Source organism: Toxotes jaculatrix, chromosome 8 (genome assembly GCF_017976425.1).
Source record: "Toxotes jaculatrix isolate fToxJac2 chromosome 8, fToxJac2.pri, whole genome shotgun sequence".
In the NCBI taxonomy this organism is placed as follows: domain Eukaryota; kingdom Metazoa; phylum Chordata; class Actinopteri; family Toxotidae; genus Toxotes; species Toxotes jaculatrix.
The window spans coordinates 3,989,468-4,003,370 of NC_054401.1; the positions used below are offsets into that span (position 1 = coordinate 3,989,468).

Genomic DNA, 13,903 nt, shown 5'->3' on the forward strand with positions numbered 1-13,903 from the left:
GATTTAGTGAAGCTCTGATTAGAACCATCAGCCATGAAAAACCATCTCAGTTGTGGTCACAGATCAAAGGACTTAGAGGCTGTCAGCAGACAGACAGATTCACTGACATATTCAGAGCAAAAAGGCGTACAAGAGACCTCTTTATTGAATTTATTAAGTTGTATTCAGACACTCAAAACTGATCAGCCCATCACTAGTAATGCTGTTTTACATCATTAAAATTCATTGAGCTGTAAGAGAGACCACCAGTTAAGGTTAATTATGCTACCTGTTTATAGCAGTAGGTTAGCAAGTCCAATACAGTCTGTCATATAAAATCGAAGGGCAGTCATCATTAATTAAAACATGATCAACACTGTGCAATGCAATAAAAGTTCCTTTCAAACATGACCATGGACCATTTCTGAGAAAAGTAACAAGACACCACATAGGGATTTTGTTAATAACACTACATATACCTAAAAAGACCACCACTGCGTAACATTAGACCAGTTTGTGACAAGGTCAAGAAAGAAAATTAAAAAAAAGAAAAGAAAAAAAGCAGACCTCTATTGAACTGTACAATTGTTCGGAATCTCTAGATAAATTTCCTGGTGAGCTCATGAGCTCTGCAAGCTGTACTAAAGGAGGAAGAAGACAACATTGCACCCTATAACAACATTAGAGTATATTTTTTCCACAGACTTGTGACAATGGGTAGTAGCCCAATTTCCTGTTTGTGTGCTGTCTGAACTCTATTCTAAAAACCACCCCCCCCCCCCCCCCCCCCTCTCTGATTCAGATCACCCAAATTGATGAAACAAGAGTTTAACACAGTACTAGTCGTGTGTTCAAGTCTTTGCAAGATGACTCACTAAGCAGGATATTCAGGAGTATTCAGGTTTCCTGCTGATTTTCTTCTTCATGCGAAACTGGATTGGTGTCAGAGCTGAAATGGGACTCGATGATGCTGCGACATGAAAGTGTTATATCTTGTCACACTGGTTTCATGTTGGCCTGAAGGTGTTGGTTCCTGATGTTCACACACGTCAATGTGACAAGCCCGTATCGCTCTACAGATGAATATTCACATTTTTTGCTTTTATTTTTTTTAAAAAAAGGGAGTTTGGTTGCACATAATGGAAAGCCTGACATGTATCAAGGCTGTTGTTCTTCTATATTCTCAAAATACTTTTTTGTGTGTTTCCAACTTAAAAAAAAAAAACTGGGGAGTACTAAATTTATTTTCCACACTTTTCCATTTGGAGCCTTGGACGAAATTGTCCTCTTGAGTAACAGATTTGAGGAAGGAGGGGGCTCTCGGTTTGCATGACAGTCCTTTCCTGGCACATCAATGCCTCACAACAAACAGTCTGAGAAGCCAGGCGTCTCAAGATGGGAACAATTTGGTTTTCTTCTGATTGTGAGCAAAACTTAACCCGCACACAAAGAGCATTACAGGCAACGTAATTTGCATCCAGTCGACCCTGTGAAGTGACAAATGAGGCTACACCTTCTCATCAGCAAATCACTCTTGGAAACTCACACACGACACAATCACACGTTCACAGGTTTCTCACTCGCTCAGCTTTCTTAAACGGGGTTAGCCTTCCAACTTAATAAGAAACAAAAATGTGTTTTTTTTTTAGGCGTTGTAGTGATACATGCTTCCATTATACTGATATACACTTCTTAAAAAAAGTTAAAAAAAAAAAAAAAAAGAACATCAACAAAAAAAAAAAAGGTATTAGAAATGCAGCTATACAGAGTCTTTTAGCTAATCCAGGGGAGTGAGGCTGAGGGTCAGGTCTGATGTCAGAGAGCAAAGGAGCCCGATGTCCAGACGTTGTTCAGTTGAGGAGGTGGGGGAGGGAGCAGAGTGGGGGAGGGGGGGGGGGTGTATGGGGAGGATGAGCAGGAAGAGCTGGGTTAGTTACTGCAGCAGGGACGGCTGGTGGGCTGAGCCGTCTCTGTCAGGTCCACTCCCCGGTTCCGCCCGCTATTGGCTCCAGCGGCTATAGGCTCGTTCTTGGGTAGTTTCTTTGCTGCAGTGACACAGGAACAAGGTCAGAGATGACATAAGCATAAAGGATCACATGTTTGGCAATTTTTGCTTGAAAAACAATTAATTAAATGATCAAAATAGCTGATAATTTAGTTTTTGTTGATTCGACTATGAGATGTCAATCAAGCACAGCGTGTACATGCTCACTCAGTATTGAGAATAGGTCGAACCAGGCAAAATAAGTGGGAAACACCTGTGTGGGTGAACTCTGGGTGTGTTAAATCTAAAGAACTGTGACATTGGTGAAGATATGTACTGAAAAGACATTTTACAGTTTAAAAATACATATTCCAGCACACTCTGGTGGACAAACCGCGTATTGACAGGCTGGTTATACCTCAAACTACATTTTACATTGTGAACATTGTTAATTTTCCAGAAATCTGCTGGATTCCTTTGTGGTAAAAAAAAAAAAAAGAAAGAAAAAAACAAACAAACAAACAACAGTTAGTGAAAGCTTTCAAGTACTTCAGAAGATCTGAAGACCCTGAAGACATGTCTCCTCTCCAAATGAGGCCAAAACTGCATATAGACCAGTTACCAGTATAGACCAGAACAGGAAAAACAAGCAATCACAAGCAATTACCACATCATATTTTTAAAACTCTTCATAAGTATTACAGCAGAGAAACTTACCAATTGCCATGAAAATCTCATTCACGTTCATAGAGGTCTTTGCTGATGTTTCCATGAAAAGCAAGCTGTTATCATCTGCGTATGACTGTGCATCCTGAGAAAGTGAAACCAACAACAATCAGTCAGTGAACATTTAATTTTACCTTCAACGGACACTGACACAACTTGTAGTTTATTTGTAATGATTTTCTCTGTCTGCATCCTCAGTTCGTTAAAAAGGATTTGAAGAAGACAAACCTGGAAGTCCAGTGCTCTCTTGTTTGCGAGATCAGCCTTGTTCCCAGCCAGGGCTATTACAATATTTGGACTGGCTTGTCTCTGAAGCTCTTTAACCCAGTTCTTTGCCCGCACAAATGACTCCTGGCAAACAAAACATGGAAGGGTTGGGGGTTGGGGGGGGGTGAGTGAAAATAACAATAAGTCCATGTGATGGAAAGATGAGGTCAAGAGGAGCCTTCTCACGGTGTCTGGATAGGACTTTGCTTATTTTTTTGATAAAAGACCAGAATAAACTCATTAAAATCATACCTCTGATTAAATTTGAAACAAATGAAAATGTGCCCAGGTACAGTAAAAGCAGCGTATGGTACAGTATGTGAAGCATGGCTGTGCTACAGTCCCATGCAGAAGCTATGCACCAGAAAAACATGTAAAAAATGTGAGCTGCTCTTTGAACTCTGAGGAGGAAGGATTTTCTCTGCTCAGGAGTCAGACCTAAGACCTAAGTTTGACCAGGTTCAAACTCTGCTTAGTCTAATTGGGTTGGGTCTTGTTTTACTGCTGCTGGTCTTGGGTCTGTGTGTCAGCATGTCCAATACCTGAGTGGATCTGAATGAACCCGAGTGGACGCTGTAACAGGTGTGTTTTGAGGTGAGAAGGAAAATGAAAAGCGTGAACTTCACAGCTCACCGGAGCTTTGTTCTGACGAGTGAACTGAAGCCGAGCTTATTTTAGGAAAAGCAGCAGCCCGCCAGACTTATGCTATTAAATTACAGTGTTTTTGGAATTTGATTCACAGGTTAGAACACTGTCTTAGGTCTATCTGTCACCCAGTTGCTGCAAAATGTTTTATTGTTGGTGCAGGAGGTGAAAGTAGGACTTTCAGTTATTTATGTAAATTTGTCTTTGCAGAATATCAACAAATTGTTTTAGTTTCTGTGACTTTATATTCATACATAGGACATTATTATTATTACATTGCTGCTCTTTTTTTTCCCACGGCTTCTTGTTAATTGATTTAATTAACTGATGCACCATGCTGCTGCTAGTGTTTAGTGTCTCTCTGTAAGGGTCCATTCGTGTCGACTGCATTTTAGATCGGGCCTAATTATCCTTGAGTATATTTGGGTTGTGTCTGGCTTTGCTTTGGTCCCCCTCGGAGCTGGCCTCTCTTATTTGAATATTAATTTTTGCATGTCAGTTGGAGTTAAAAAAAAAAAAAATCCTTCCCCAGTATCCAATTCATCCACCCACACCACTCTAATCTTGCCACTTTGCATATGTAACACAAACAAATGAGCAAATCCATTCGAAACTTTCAGGGACAATCTAGAAACAGGATAAAACTAAATCAGCTGCTGTTTTCAAGGCAGCTGTTGTTTTGTTTTTAAGACTATTTACAGATGTAGGCAACATTTCTAAAAGTAAGAGACAGTGAAAAGTGGACACTTGGTGTCTAATATATAGACTATGTGGCAGTTCCAAATCCAGTATGTCCTCAGCCACACATACTGTGTATATATACACGTGTTTTTGAATGTCCTGATGTGTTACCTTGACTCATCTCTTAATTTGTCAACATACAAAAATAAGGTTCTGATTTTGGCTTCAGTGAGAAATTTTAAGATGGAAACTCTCACTGTCAACAATGTTGTTTGGCTATGGTTAGTGAAAGCTGCACTGATAACAACAACCACATGACAGAAAACCTGGCACCTCACTCACCTCATTTGTTATATCGTAGACCACGATGGCTGCCTGGGCACCTCTGTAGTACATGGGAGCCAGACTGTGGTAGCGCTCCTGACCAGCTGTGTCCCAGATTTCAAACTTGACTGTTGTGTCGTCCAAACATACTGTCTGAGTCAGGAAGGCAGCTGCAGGGGCACAAAGCAGAAGAGGAGCCAATGACAAACAGGCCTGTAGCGACTGAGCTACATAAAATGTGTTCCTGTGAGGTAATAATTTAAGACCAATGTTAGAGACACACAGAGGGATTATCTGCTTGACTTCAGTCCATGTTTGGACATTTGGAGAATGGGGTCATAGTAATATCAAACATGCATTACACACAGAACATACAAAATCTGAATGAAACATTAAGTGGGTTTGAATTCACCTTTTTTTCTACACAGGCAATGCTCTATTCACATTCACTGCCTGGTATAACCTCAATGTCCCCAACCAGACTTGTCCTGCTGGTCTGGGGATCAAACCAGTGACCTTCAGGTCACAAACCTTTAAGCCATCACTGTCCACTGATTGCATCTCTCCAGTTATGAGTTTACCCAGACTCTCTTTTTATGTTTTTAAAAAAATCGGTTCTACAGGGTTTGAACACATTAACGTTCTTTACCTTTGTCTTGTTCGTGCCTAATCACCAACTGTGTGTGTGTATTTGCTTTCTGTGATCAGTGCTGTCTGAAATTTTACAAATGCACAGGTGTTTTTTCATTTGGCCTGAGGTGAGCCTGAGAATTACAATGCAATGGGATGGATGGAATTTGATTTAATCGAGCGGACTTCCAGTCAGCAATACTTTTGGCACTGACTACTAAGTGTAAATCAAGAATTTATCCAACTATTCCTACAGTTCTCTGTTCCCATCGGCCATTTTCAAACTCAAAATTATCCATGTTCATTTGTAAACTGAAATCGCCTCATGTTCCTTCTATTGTATTGAATCCCCTATTGTCTTCCATCATGCTGTCATGCTCTTTTTTGATGTGTTCAACAACTTTTCTACCAGTTTCCTCTGCTCTTAATAATATTTCCCACACTCTGACATCACAGGTGCTGATTTAACTGTCACATTTTTAATCTATTCACGGTTCAGGAAATGACTCTTTCGAAAGCTATTTGTTTGCAAGCTTACAAGGACAATCTAGATATTCAGTGCTCATTCCACTTGTGTGATTCATTGCGAGTATTCCTGTGACAACAATGTCAACAAAAAAAAGTCAGCAACACTGATCCTTGTGTGCAACTTTGCCTGCATGTCCACAGGAAAGAAGCCACGAAGTGGTGTTATGAAGATACACACCTCCAATTGTGCTCTCTTGGAATTCGTGAAACTGTCCCTTGACGAAACGAAGTACGAGACTTGACTTCCCCACCGCTGACTCTCCTAAAAGCACAAGTTTGAACTGACAAATCTTGTTGCCTGTGTTTGGCCCATTGGGTCGTGTAGCTCCACCTCTACTTGCCATGTCACAATGACCGCTCTCTTCCTCTGGACACTGATGTACTGTGAAAAACTTCAGAAAACACCTGTACAGGAGAGAGAACAGAAAGCAAAGAGTGACTATCACATTAAAAAATCAAAATGATTCAGAGATGTCAGGAAATCATTTAAAACATACATTGTGACACTTTATATTCTCAGGTTATGAGTCATGATTGATGAAATGATATTCAGATGATATTCATAAATTATTTAGCTGTATCCTTCGGTAGCAAACAGCAACTGGAACATCTTATGACTTAAGGCTAAATAAGTATTTTTTCTGTGGGTAAATAAGTCTGATACAGCACAGAGAACATAAAAACTGTCCAAGCAAACCCTATTTTAACCATTAGGTTTTATGCAAAAGCAAATAAATCCAGGTGTGCAGCTCATTAATTACCTGCACAGCTTTTCCCAAACCACGACATGAGTAAACCCTCCAAAAAAGTTTTCAAATAAAATTTATTAAAGCAGCATAGTTGGTTAATGTTGTGGTTGTTATTTCTTATAACTCAGAAGTGTACAGTCACGTCAAGATCAAGATTTGAATTCTCAGTATAATTCATTTTTCAAAATATTATTATACCATACCTTATGCAACAGTTTCAGACAAAACATAACTAATTTTACAATTAGAGTAAATGCTTTCAGAACAAGTGGATTAAAAAGTCGTCTTAGAAACAAAATGTTCATGCACAGATTGCCACACTTTGTAAAATGGGAGACACATTGGAGGAATTCATATGTTATAGTGTCCAGTGCCAGAGGCCAAAATTGCACAGATAATACAGTGACCACGGAGGACAATTTAAGGTAGTTCACTATAGACAAAGTCAACAAAAGTTTAACATTACCATCCACACTTTTTTCCTCTCCAAACAATAGATGTTTGCTTGCAATAGTAACTAGCTGAGCAAATATGTAAAACAGGTATGACAAAAACAAACAAGAGTTTGGCAGACAGTGAAAGTCACTTTTCTGCCTAACAAGAACCACAACATTTGGGCAGCTAAAGTGTATCTGAACTTCTGCTTCCAAAGGTGCCAAAGTTTCTAACCTGTGCCCTTTTATGTTCAACTTGTGGCTATGACAAAATGTTGACCAAATGGTGTAGCTGTGACAATCTGCAGCAAAAAACCTCTGGAAAGTCCTGCTTGTAGCTTTAAGTTGCATGAGGCAGACTGCTACAAAGGGGATTAGTGTGACACGGGTCTGGGCTCATATGTGGGAAAATGTTTCAAGGTTAAGTTAGAGTCAGTTTTTATACACATGTCTGTAGACTGGGGGTGAATAACAACATCGACCATATTAACAGGTATTAACCAATTAAACTGTAACTTGGACATTTCTCAGTATCACCAACCGGGTAAACACATAGTACCAGTCCAGAAATAATTGTTTTCAGCTTCGTCGAAATCGCGTTACGACACACAGTTAACCACAAATAACCTGTTATGTTGTTGCTGACTGGCTCGAATTAGCAGAGTAACGACTGTTAGCGTTAGCAACAGCTAGCCCAAAACCAATTTTTGCCTCTAATAAGGAACAATCTCACCCGTGGAACCTTAGTTTCAATCTAAGTAGGATCTTACACACCATAGTAACACCATCTACTTTGAACTGACATTTATACGACGTTTGAGAATGCCAAAACACAGATGATGCAGGTTTGGGTGTGTACAGCCTGTGACAGCTAGCTAACGTTAGCTGCATGACGTTAAATCAGTGACCTACCTGATCAATCAGTGGACTAAACAGGGTCGCGGATGTTCGTTTAACATTAATGTGCTAATGGTCTAACCATGATGACTCATTCGGATTCACCAGCCGAACAACGTTAAGTTACTACGCGTACTAGCTTGGCCCTTCCAGTGTCGGCTAGCTAACGTTAGCTAGCCAGATAATAGACAGAGGGCTGGCTAACGTTGTTTAGCGGTAGCTGCATCGGGAGGAGCCCTCCGGATAGCCATTAGCCATCTAGCTAGCGCTAATATTAGCTACTCACCTGCCAAAAGGAGGAAGCTAGTTAATGTGAATGTTGTCTCCAGGACACTATTCGTGGCACTTCAGTGTCTGTTCACAGTTTGCCCGGTACCCAGCCAGTAACTGTAACGACAGATTTCATAAAGCTCTGCGATGTCCCTCTCCCACTTCTTTCAACTTCCCTTTTCGCATTGTACGAAGGATGATGACAGATCGTATGACTAGAATTGACAATCCGCCTACGTATCAGTGGTACGGACCAATCATATGTTAGCATTTATTCCCAATTTACTGGTATGTGCCTTTCCAAATAACTACAAGATAAAAAAAAATACAGGATGTATGGGCGGAAAGAGGACATTTGCTGACTTTAATACGCCTTGGTTTTAAAAATCAGATCAGGAAAATGAAAAAAACAAACCTGTACCTAAAAAATGTGTTGTACTTGTGATTAACTATAAATTTAAATAGCATACAGACACACCCATTAGCTTGCTTAATTTTATATTCACCTGAAAAGTGTTTTCAAACACCGTGTCATAGTATTTTTGAACTGAAGCGATGACGGCTGTTGCCTGGCAACGGAACTCAAACGGGTGCACAACTGAGCGTCTTCTAACTGACCGAAGAATTAAGTATAGTGCTGAATTTTTTTTTTTTTTTTTTTTCCAGGGAGAAAAGATTAAAAAAAAAAATCTAAAAGGTACTTGCCTGTGTTACAGCTACGTGTTAATTCAAGATGAATTTGACAGACGGAGATACGTCTTACAAACTGAAATATACAGACAGAAGTCCAAACATACCACCGGTGAGTCAACTTTGAGATAACGCTAACGCTAAGCTAAAGTTGCGTTAGCTTGCTCCTACTATATTGAGTCTGGGGCGTTTTATATAAGTAAACTTTTGCCTTGGCAGATATTCTACACTGGATACTAGATATTTATGTTTCTCTTTTTTCGTGTAACACTAGGCCGGAAAACTAATACCTCTAGGAGACAGGGCTAAGACCTGCTTACAAGAAGTGCCAAAGGTAAGTCCAGTGGTGGAGAGAGTAGCTATTCAGATAAGTAAAAGCAGCAATAACACAGTGTACAAATACTCTGTTACAAGTACCAAAAGTAAAAGTTTTCATTATGCCGAATGGCCTATTTCAGAATGATATATACTATATTATTGGGTTATAATTGGTGTTGCATTAATGTGTAAGCTCCACTAATGTTGGTTTTGTATTGCTGCGTAGCTTAATCAGTAAAACACATCATCATTTATTAATTGATTATGTTTTGTATTAATAATCTGAATCGGCAAAATAACTAAAGCTGTTTTCAATATAGTGGAGTATAAAGTATTATAAAAATGGACATACTCAAGCAAAGTACAAATACAGTACTGAACTGTGGTTAAGTACAGTACTTGAGTAAATGTTCTTACATTCCATCACAGGGTTTTATCTCTGGGTACAACTGAAAGTATAAATATAATTTGAAGTGCCAGACAGATTTGTAAACTGTGAAGGTGAATATTCATTCTCCCTGACATGCAACATCAACATTTTTACTTTTCAGGCCCCCACCCCACCGGTCATAAGGAGATTCCGAAACAGCATCCAACCAGAACCAGGAGCTATCAGAGTGCACCGAGGTAAAGCAAATGATCCAGATGTTGCCAGCACTCTTGTTCATGGCATCAGCACCAAATCATCCCTCACTGTGAGTACCCCACATACACTCACACAAGCGTGCTTCCTTAGGGGTTAAAGGAATAATAGGCAGAGCTTTTACTACCCCAGATTTGGTGGGTTGATATATATTTGGATCATTGCCAATGAGTGATTTATTACTGTGCTTGGCGATATATAGATATATAGCTCTCAAAACTTATGTCTTACCTAATTTAAAAACTGTTGGGATTTTAAGATGCCTCTGATTAATTATGTAATGCCTGATTCATAATGTGTAATTGTTGGCATAACCAATGGAACTTTTTTTTTTTTAATTTCTCATTTTTATGTGATTCCAAAAGGGCAGAACCTTGCTAAATCCTCCTCAAAAGACCTTGTTCCAAAATAAGTTACAAGAGCTCACTGAAGCAGTGTACACCTCCGGTCGAAAAGCACCTTTGGGCAGACCACATGATCAGCGCATGGGACTTCCTACTTGGTATAATGACAAAACTGCATTTGGTGTTAAAACAGTTAAAGGTATGTTTAGCATCAAATACATTTAAAAAAAAAGAGGAAAATAGGTTTAAATCTGGAAAGACACAAATGCTGTAACAGGAACAAGAAAATGTTTGTCTGCTCTTATCAAAAATGGGACAACGCTGCAGTTATGTTAGTAGTGCCCTAAAATGATCAGATTTGTTTTGAAATTTTATGTTGTAAATATTTAACAGGTATCTTTTTACTAAAATGAGGCCCTCCTTTCTTTTTAATATCTCACATTACTTGTCCAGTGTTGGGTGCGCAGGAGATTATTAATCCTTCAAAAACAGCTGAAGAGGTGGAGAAGGAAGCTCAGAAGGGACACGAGGCTTATGTTCGTAGCCACAATGCCTTTTTTGTTGGTAAGAGGAATGGAAAAAATTGTACAGTGAATAAGGCCTTTCCTGTTACTAGCAGCTTTTAATTTGTTGAATTATATTGGTCATTTTGAAATGTAATGTCTGCTTTTCACCACAATAAAATCATCTTGCTCTACTCCAGGTGAGCAGATTGATAGAAAGTATGACTGGAGTCTTCACAGTAAAGACAACAGGTTTGGGATCCTCACACCTCATTTTAATGATGGCCGTAATGTTGGCAAAACTCTCCACTGGCTGGGAGAGACACAGAAGTAAGAGCTGAAAATTCCTATTCAGTATGTGTCTAATTTAAAAAATAAAACTGTACCTGACCTTGCATTCATATTATTATGTCACAGGTTTTACAATCCAAAGCCTGTTTGGAAGAGATCTGGGAACAAGGAAAAGATAGAACCACAAACTGACAAAGCAAACAAGATGCAAGTTTATGTCAAACTTCTTATGGCAAATTCTTTACCTGTAACTATACTTTGCTTACTAATGTTTCACTTCATCATCTCATTAAACCCGTTGTTTCAGGAGAAGAAACTCTTTGAATGTTCCACCAGGTCACACGTTTGGAATGGTCTTGCCACTGGATGAATTTGGTAGTGGAATTTGGAGTTTATTTGAAAGAATGTCTTACCTGTGTTATACATTGTTATATGTAAGATATGCTGTGAAAGAAATACACATGCTGGAGTTTTTTTTTTGTTTTTTTTTCAAGACAGCAAACGACATCTTGCCCACTTCTTACACAGGTGCTGGAGATATAATCCACTCCACGGAGCCAGGGCAGTATGTGAGAGGTCGAGACCGACAGCGCAGCCTAGTCAACGCAGTGCGACACCACCTCAAGAAGGTCAATTTCCACAACTTCCCCTCCCTGCTGCAGGCGTTCAGACATTATGACAAGGTACAACTGGGATCACCACAGGCAGGGTGACTCTCCCACACAGTTCTGTTGATCTGTGTTGACATGTATCTGTTGACTGTTTAATCACATTTAAAGTAATGTGGAAAAAATACAGTGACACTTTGTTTAGTGTGCTAAGTATTTTTTTATTTCAAAGAACCGTCAAAGAAAGCAGAGCATAACCCTTTCTCACAGTGAACAGTTTTACCCTTTATGTAAATCACTAGAAAGGCAAGGGAATGATTGACAAAGAGGACCTGCAGGCAGTGTGCCGTCAGTTCCAGCTGGATGTTAGTGAGCCGGTCCTGGATGACCTGATGGATTACTGTGACACAGACAAAGATGGACTAATAAACTTCCTGGAGTTTGCGAACTTCCTCAACTGGAAGGACAAGATGGTTGTCAACGCTCGGGACCAAGGCATCATAACAAATGGTCAGTTAAATGCATCATAATGTATCAGTTCATTTATTATAATGCTCCAAGAGGATTTAACCTTAAAGTAAGAATGATTTTTTTCAGGGCCACTTTACTTAACATTTGCATTTTAATGCAGTCATTTCCTCAACCCAGGTCTCAGGTGTTGTATTAAATAGGATGGCAACAAAAGGAACGTCAGAATTTGGCAATAAAACACTCAGCAGCCTAAGTCTGATTTTATTGTGCATCAAGTCTAATTTTCAGAAACTGATTTTGTTCTTTTTGTCTCTTGCAGAGTGTCAGACCAACACAGCCCCAGCTAACATAGAGAGGAAGCCTCTGTCAGAATCAGAACAGCTTCCTGCATCTCAGGCCTTGATTAAACCTGAAGACCTGGAGCCCGTAGAGCCAGGCAGCCCGAAGAAGACTGTCAGGACCCTGAGGCGACACAGGGCAGTCCCAGACCACTTCATCACCTCCTCCTCCCTCCTTGGGGCTATCAGTGATGGTCCGCTCACATCAAGTACGTCAGCAATAGCAATTTGCTGTGGTTGTACACTACATAAGCATATGCATCCACACACAATGCTACATCTGTCTGTTGCAAAGTTAGCTAGTATCACTGTCATATCATACTGTTTTATGAGTCATAATTGTATAAACTAAAACATACTTAGATTTGTTCTGCAGTTTGAGGACATCTTTTTTTTTTTGATTGATATGCGACATTTTTATGAGTGAGCTAATTTAACTTATTGTCACTTCATTCACTCCCATCTCCTAAAAAAAATCCTTACTCATCATGTGATCTCTCTTACATAGACATTCGCACATATGGGATCCCGTCTGTGCGCTCCGACCTTCCAGCTCCACGCATCAAGAGAGTCAGTGACACTACTAACTACGGTGATACATCCACAGCAGCAGATCTTCTGCATCCATCAGTTCACGCCCTCTGGGGGGTTCATGAGGAACACCTGTTCTGTCCTCGCACCAAGAAGGAGGTACGCACTACGCACCAGATGAGTGGTACAGTGTGCCTGCTGCAAGTAACACAGTAAGAATTACTTTGAGTAAGGGAAGCCACAGTGTCTGCATTTGAAATTTGATGGGCTACCTCTGGAAAAATGAATAGGTGATGAATGAGACAGTTTTTCTAGCAGTTTCTTTTCCTGCCATAGCAGGAAAGCACCATTTACCTGTGAGGTGTCCAGTCTTTTTAATTTTTGTCTCAGTAAAAATTAAAGATATCAACAGCCTGTTTGATATCCGTTCAGTTCTTTATCCAGATTGGTCATTGTAAGTCTACTGCTGCTGCTGTGTGACTTTAGTGCAGTGGGATTCAAATAAAATACCATAAGAAAACATAAATCTCACCTTTATAGCATGACCATGTTTTAGCGAAATAGGTTTTTGTGTTATTGACACATTTCATTCTCTTCTTCACAGATTGCAGAGATCTTCAGGAACGTGGGTGTGAATATTTCTGAGGAGACCTTTGAAGAGGCCTGGAAACTGGCGTGCATGAAGCAGCCGGATGGGGAGGTTTGTGTTGAGGTTTTCCGTAATGTACTCAAGGAAATAAAAGCAGTGTAATACTGAATGTTTCCCTATAACCATCAGTATTTCTGTCTAAACATATATCTCTGCTGTCCAGTGAAAACTCCAAAATGTTTTAGTGTTGCTTCAAAAATGTTGTTTGCTTTTTGTCTTGACGTACAGTTTAGTTGTCTTTGTCTGAATATTGAGTCCAGTTCCTTGTCAGTATAACAATGGTTATTTGTACAGACGCTCAGTGGAGTCTCCTGCACTGACACTGGATGGCATTAAAAAAAAATCAACTGATCAAAGCTGAGGTATAAATTCTAGTCAGAAATAATTTTAGAATATTGAAATG

At 39.7% G+C, this 13,903-nt stretch overlaps 2 protein-coding genes across 2 annotated transcripts; one reads left to right on the plus strand and one right to left on the minus strand.

The window, feature by feature from the left end:
* Positions 1 to 740: 740 nt before the first annotated feature.
* rab5ab (RAB5A, member RAS oncogene family, b) lies at positions 741 to 8,312 on the minus strand. The gene is made up of 6 exons (XM_041044671.1): positions 8,131 to 8,312; positions 5,943 to 6,169; positions 4,625 to 4,776; positions 2,918 to 3,040; positions 2,681 to 2,774; positions 741 to 2,024 (listed from the first exon to the last, which is right to left on the minus strand). Exons 2-6 carry the CDS (start codon positions 6,106 to 6,108, stop codon positions 1,909 to 1,911), a joined length of 651 nt encoding a protein of 216 aa, XP_040900605.1. The 5' UTR covers positions 6,109 to 6,169; positions 8,131 to 8,312; the 3' UTR covers positions 741 to 1,908.
* Positions 8,313 to 8,847: 535 nt separating this feature from the next.
* efhb (EF-hand domain family, member B) lies at positions 8,848 to 13,754 on the plus strand. The gene is made up of 13 exons (XM_041044958.1): positions 8,848 to 8,916; positions 9,079 to 9,150; positions 9,674 to 9,817; positions 10,131 to 10,308; positions 10,563 to 10,673; positions 10,813 to 10,942; positions 11,030 to 11,098; positions 11,199 to 11,278; positions 11,432 to 11,586; positions 11,814 to 12,021; positions 12,302 to 12,529; positions 12,829 to 13,010; positions 13,456 to 13,754. The coding sequence occupies exons 1-13, from the start codon at positions 8,848 to 8,850 to the stop codon at positions 13,600 to 13,602; spliced, it is 1,773 nt and encodes a 590-aa protein (XP_040900892.1). The 3' UTR covers positions 13,603 to 13,754.
* Positions 13,755 to 13,903: the final 149 nt, after the last annotated feature.